This window comes from Suncus etruscus, chromosome 5, assembly GCF_024139225.1.
Source record: "Suncus etruscus isolate mSunEtr1 chromosome 5, mSunEtr1.pri.cur, whole genome shotgun sequence".
Classification (NCBI taxonomy): Eukaryota; Metazoa; Chordata; class Mammalia; order Eulipotyphla; family Soricidae; genus Suncus; species Suncus etruscus.
The window spans coordinates 156,253,113-156,258,644 of record NC_064852.1 but is presented as its reverse complement, the minus strand read 5'-3'; the positions used below and the strand labels follow the sequence as shown (position 1 = coordinate 156,258,644).

The 5,532-nt window shown below is 59.2% G+C and overlaps 1 protein-coding gene across 1 annotated transcript; it reads right to left on the bottom strand.

Moving 5' to 3' along the window:
• Positions 1–3,495: 3,495 nt before the first annotated feature.
• Positions 3,496–4,552, bottom strand: C5H8orf90 (chromosome 5 C8orf90 homolog). The gene is made up of 3 exons (XM_049772967.1): positions 4,510–4,552; positions 4,021–4,128; positions 3,496–3,959 (listed from the first exon to the last, which is right to left on the bottom strand). The coding sequence occupies exons 1-3, from the start codon at positions 4,550–4,552 to the stop codon at positions 3,496–3,498; spliced, it is 615 nt and encodes a 204-aa protein (XP_049628924.1).
• Positions 4,553–5,532: the final 980 nt, after the last annotated feature.

The following is a 5,532-nucleotide window of genomic DNA, read 5'->3' as shown; positions in this document are numbered from 1 at the left end:
GCCTTGCAGCACCAAGGCCCTGGCAGCCTCAGACCTTGCAGCCGAGCAGCAGGTGGACTTGCAACTTATTGCAGTAACCTGCAGAAGCCTGTCAACCTTGTAGGTAGCAGCAGTAACCCTCTTATGGAAAACTGCAGTGATTTTATACCGTCTCACCTCTGCGGGCCAGTGAAACACCACTCAGTCCACTCTTGCTTCCAATACTGCCTCTGCCACCCTCTGGGCTCCTTCTCCCCTCATCTTCACCCCAAGTCTTATGTCCTCCCACTAGGTGCCCCTCCGAGCCACTGAGATGAGGTGCCCACAGGGTCTGTGCAGTCCCAGATGTGGACACTTCGGGTTGCTCCCCCTGCTGACTGCAGGGGGCTGGGAGGGCTGGACACTGTGACCCCCCCAAGGATAGAAGGAACCAGGGACTGCACCCTTGCCCACTCAGGGGGCACAGAGACCTCATCCAGGGTGCGTGCCCACACCCTCCCTTTCTCTCAGTCACAATCAGAAAACTGAGGCACGGAGTCAGCAGCCTCTCAGCCAGGCATGGAGCCAAGGTCAGTGGCAGGGCGCCCAGGTGGCCACAGTCCCTCCATGGTCGGGAAAGAAGCCAACCCCACACCACGTGCCTGGCCACATGGCTCTGTGCATGCAGTAGAGGGAGGATGTGGCACGGCCTCTGGCTCTACACAGAGAAACCCCACTAAGCCCCACTGTCAGTGCTAGGGCCCAGTAGTGGGTGATGTCAGGGCCCTGGGCACCCCGCAGAGGTGCCCCTGCAAAGCCTCGATCGCAAAGGTCCAGATGCCACTGTCCTGACAGGTGGCACCAGAGAAGCCTCTGGCCCAGGCACAACTCCAGAAAAAGCCATCCTACTTGGTCATGGCCGTAGCTGTGACTGTGGCTATGCCCGGGGTCATGGCATGGTTCTCCAGCCCCAGGGGCAGCGGTGCCCCCTCCGCACTGCCATCCCTGCCTGTGCCCTCGCCAGGCTAACACACTGTCTCTGCAGGGGCGGGACACCCAGAGGGTCCTCCGGCAGCTCAATTAATCCTCCGTCGGAAATTCCAACACAATCAATTTGGGGAGCCGGCCGACATCATAACACAGCAATTAGGAACAACTTTCAACTCTCGGCTTCCTTTGAAGATTGTAATTGCAATTAATTAAACATCCTTGCTGCTCCTCGGAGCCAGCTCCTGAGGACACTGAGGGAGGAGCCCGACCCCCTCCCAGCAGCCTAAGACTCAGATGGGGGAGGGCAGGACAGGAGGATCTGAGGGAGCCCTGGGGGTGAGGTCAGGAGCGGGTCTTGGGGTCTAAGCCTAGACTCCAGCCCTGGCTCTCCCAAAAAGGAGGAGCCCCCCATATGTGCAGCAGCTGGACGATGTAAGATCACCTCCGGGCACACCCAGGACAGAGGGAGCTGTGAGCTTCACTCTCAGACCTGCAGCCACATAAGCTCAGGCCACGTGGGGCACCACTGTGCAGGCATCGTCTGTTGGGGTTGTTCTTTCCAGAAGGATCAGTAGCACCAGTGACCCCTGATCAGCTGAAGGGTCAGCTGAAGACTCAGACCAGACCCTGGACAGAGCTGCAACTGTCCGGCATCAGAGGCATCATGAGCGGCGATGCCCAGAGCAGCCAGCAGGTGGCAACCCCAACTGAAGCTGAGTTCAGGACTGGACAGGGCTGGGTTGTGGGGGGGCTACAAAAGTGGGTGCAGGTAGGCTATCCCCCTAAGCCCAGTTATCTTGGTCAGTCACCCAGAGTGCCAGGAAACTTCTGGGCTCGTCTCCCCGTGTTGCCATAGCAAAGAAGCCTCTGTGTAAACCACAGCTTTAGATGGCGCAGAAGGCAGGTCTTGGGGCAAGTGGAGACTCCCCCAGAACAGCTCTCGTCCCAGACTCCAAACAGCATCTGTGCCTTGTCTCAATTCTGATAGCCAGATAGCAGAGATGGGGAAGAGAGTGGGCAGAGGTGGAGCCCGGGGACTGTGCCAGGGGGCATCTGTAAGACGGCACCATGAGCACTCAGCTTCGGCGCAGGCAAGGCCCAGGGGTGGAAACAGTACCTGCCTCTAACTGTTGGCAGTGGCACAAATGGGGAATAAGGAGCCCTGTGTGGCTTCCTGGCATGGAGAAGGCAAATCTCATGTCTCCAACCCAGTCAGTTCATTGGCATATGCCAGCTCCTGGTGCCCTGGAGGTGCCACCAACCGTGTACTCCAAGACACCGGAGATTATTGATCCTGCTGCCCTGTGGGGCCAGGGCTGAGCACCTCTGCTTCTCCCTGAAACTCTGCTTCTGAGAAGCAGGAAAATAAAATAAAAACACCATTTAGCCAGTCCTGCAGCCAGTCCCTGTCAAGCCATTCCTGGCTATGATGGCCTCATGCCCCTGTGCTCTAAGTCCTGCCCCACCCCACGATGGGCCTACTGGGACCTGGTCCTATCCTCGGGACTATTAAGGTCAACCATGCCCAAGGCACAGGAAGGGGACTAATGTCTTCTCCATGCAAGAATCCAATCTTATACCCTAGATCGAGCACTACCTGAAGTCCTGCTTGGGACACAGGGCCTGATCACACTGACACCACCACCCACACGAGAGGATCCTTGTCTCTCCATGGCAAGACCCATGTGAAGCGGTGAGGGGCAGGTGGTGGTCCAGGAAGAAGGTGCTCACAGGAGTCTCATCCTCCCTTCCACATTGCTCTGTACACTGACCAGTGTGTGTCCATTTGCATCTTGGTGAACATCGCATTTCACTCATGTTCCTGTTTGCCTCCTTGTTAGGTTACTGGAGGGGGGATGAATGTCGCCCAATGCCCAGGTAGCCCTGGTCGGGTGCTCTATGGAGACTTGGCTCCCTTCCTCTCCATCTCCTCAGCCCCTTCCCGAGTCTCCAGTATCAGCTGATGGGGGACACAGGCATTCCCACTCACTCGCTGAACGCATCCCAGGACAGGGCAGCTCCTGGCCTCGGTGACACCGAGTGGTCAGTCACACCCGCCTAAGCCTGTAGCTAGGATCTGCCAGGTGGCTAGAGAGCCCCTCTCTTCCCGCCCATCTTCCCTTGCTGCTCTCAGAGTTGGGAAGGGGCAGTACCATGGCACTGGGCATGCCCATGCCCACCTGTCTATAGAGATGTCCCAGAGGGAAGTCGGCCCTACGGCTTTGGGAGAAATTGGGGTGTAGCTTAGCTGGCTTGTGAAAGAAGGGAGACTTCAGGAGCCCCTTAAGGCAAACAGGAACCATCTGAGTAACACTGTCCGGGGTGGGCTCCCTCCCCACACCTTGCCACCTTGCATGTCCTTGTCCACTCTCTGATGATGGAAAGGGAGGAAAATGTGAACAGAGGAAAAAGCAGACGAAAGCGTGAACCCTCTGTGAGTCAGCTGGGACTCCCCCAGGGGAACAGCTACCAGCACTCAAGGGTCGCATGTGGACGAGCAAAGATAACGGTTTTATTAACTCTCTCCTGGGCCTGGCCACGTGGAGACTAGCCCATCCGGGGGGCCACCCCAGTAGGCGCACTGGGCTCGGGCTTCACCGTGGGGCCGGCCGCGGGTGCCACCAGCACCAGGCCAGGCCTGTGCCCTGCTCCCGCGCTGGCATAGCTCAGCGCCAGCTGCTCCAGGCGCCTCTTGCGCAGGGCCGCCTGGGCCGTGGCATGTAGGGGCCGCAGCAGCACGGGGGGCAGCGCGCCAGGACCCCGCAGCAAGAAGTCGAAGCCGGTGCGGTCGTGCGGGTCGTAGAAGGGCGGGCCGTGCGCGGGGTCGGGCCCGGGCGGCCAGGCGAAGGGGAAGGGCAGCGTGAAGTCCTCGGTCAGCACCCGGATGGCAAAGTCGTCCTCCTTGCCCAGCGCGCGGTAGGCACGCCCGATGCCCCGAAAGTGCGCCTCCCACAGCTGGGCATCTCCACCATAGATGTCGGGGAACGCGGGCTCCGGGGGCTTGGCGGGGCCTGCGGACACCAGAGGGGACTGTGACCCCGCAGGCCGGACACGTGGGACCCAGAGGCCCACCAAACGGCATTAGGGCAGGGACAAGGAGGCACAGGGAGGGTTTGGCCCTGAAGGCTCCGGACCCCATAACCAAGCGGAAAAAGCCCAGAGAGCACTGGAGGGGGGAGCCTGGGACAAGGACAAGGGGACAGCAGGCCTGCTGCCTCTGTGTGAAGGGCGGGCTATTCCTCGGGGGCCCCTAGTAGACCCCAAGAAACAGGGAGTCCCAGCAGGGCCTCAAGTGAGTGTCTGGGACACCCAGGAACAAGTGTGGATACATAACACACGTGAGAATCCTACCCTGCCCTGTCCTGGCAACGCCCAGGCCGCCCCCCCCTTCTCACCCCTCTTCAAACTGAGTAGCCCCACCTGGTGAGGGCCTTCACCAGAGCGGGCTGGGCAGTCCCTGGAGTGTCGGGTCAGCCTGCTGTGGTGTCCTCTGCCCCATCTCCCCCAAGTTTGCACCCACCAGTCACCTCCCCTTCCTCAGTGTTCCCTGGGGGCTCGCACCTGGCCCTGACGGGCTGGGGTCCCTGGAGCTGGGGGAGGCCATGACTGCCTGGGGGTTCAGACTCGTTTCCTAGGAGACCAGGCCAAGAGAAGAGAGAACTTTACAATTAAAGGAACTCCACCTGGAAGTGGGTTGGGATGGGGGGCTGGTCAAGCCCCTGTGCAGCTGCCCTGGCCCTGCTCAGATCAGATGCCCAGGCCTCAGAAGGCCCCAGAACTCACCCTAGCACTGGTGGGGGAGGAATAAAGGGAAGCAAGAGCCCTGTGAGGTGGGGGCTCAGCTGTGTTCTCACTGGCACTGACTGCTGAGCCCCTGACCCATATCAGAGCTCGGGGTGCTCCCCAGAATCTGCCAATGACACAGAGGCCAGAAGAGACCCGTCAGCCAGCGTCTTGCACCAGGGCGCTCTCTCTCTCTCTCTCTCTCTCTCTCCTCTCCCTCCTCTCCTCTCCTCTCTTCTCTCTCTCTCTTCTCTCTCCTCTCTCTCCTCTCTCTCTTTCTCTCTCTCCTCTCCTCTCCTCTCCTCTTCTCTCTCCTCTCTCTCCTCTCCCTTTCTCTCTCTCCTCTCCTCTCTCTCCTCTCTCTCCTCTCTCCTCTCTTTCTTTCTCTCTCTTCTCTCTCCTCTCTCCTCTCTCCCTTTCTCTCTCTCCTCTCCTCTCTCTCCTCTCTCTCCTCTCTCCTCTCTTTCTTTCTCTCCTCTCTCCTCTCTCTCTTCTCTCTCCTCTCTCTCTTTCTCTCTCTCTCCTCTCCTCTCTCTCTCTTCTCTCTCCTCTCTCTCCTCTCTCTTTCTCTCTCCTCTCCTCTCCTCTCTCTCCTCTCTCCTCTCTCCTCTCCTCTCCTCTCTCTCTCCTCTCTCTCCTCTCTCTCTTTCTCTCTCTCCTCTCCTCTCCTCTCCTCTCTCTTCTCTCTCCTCTCTCTCCTCTCCCTTTCTCTCTCTCCTCTCCTCTCTCTCTCCTCTCTCTCCTCTCTCCTCTCTTTCTTTCTCTCTCTCCTCTCCTCTCCTCTCCTCTCTCTCTTCTCTC

Bases quoted from the DNA above. Each gene is read 5' to 3' on its own strand.
- C5H8orf90 (XM_049772967.1), bottom strand. From the start codon at position 4,552: ATGGCCTCCCCCAGCTCCAGGGACCCCAGCCCGTCAGGGCCAG. The intron at 4,129-4,509 runs GTGCGAGCCCCC...TCCTTGTCCCAG, and splicing joins CCCCAGCCCGTCAGGGCCAG to GCTCCCCCCTCCAGTGCTCT. The intron at 3,960-4,020 runs GTGGGCCTCTGG...TGGTGTCCGCAG, and splicing joins CCCTGCCCTAATGCCGTTTG to GCCCCGCCAAGCCCCCGGAG.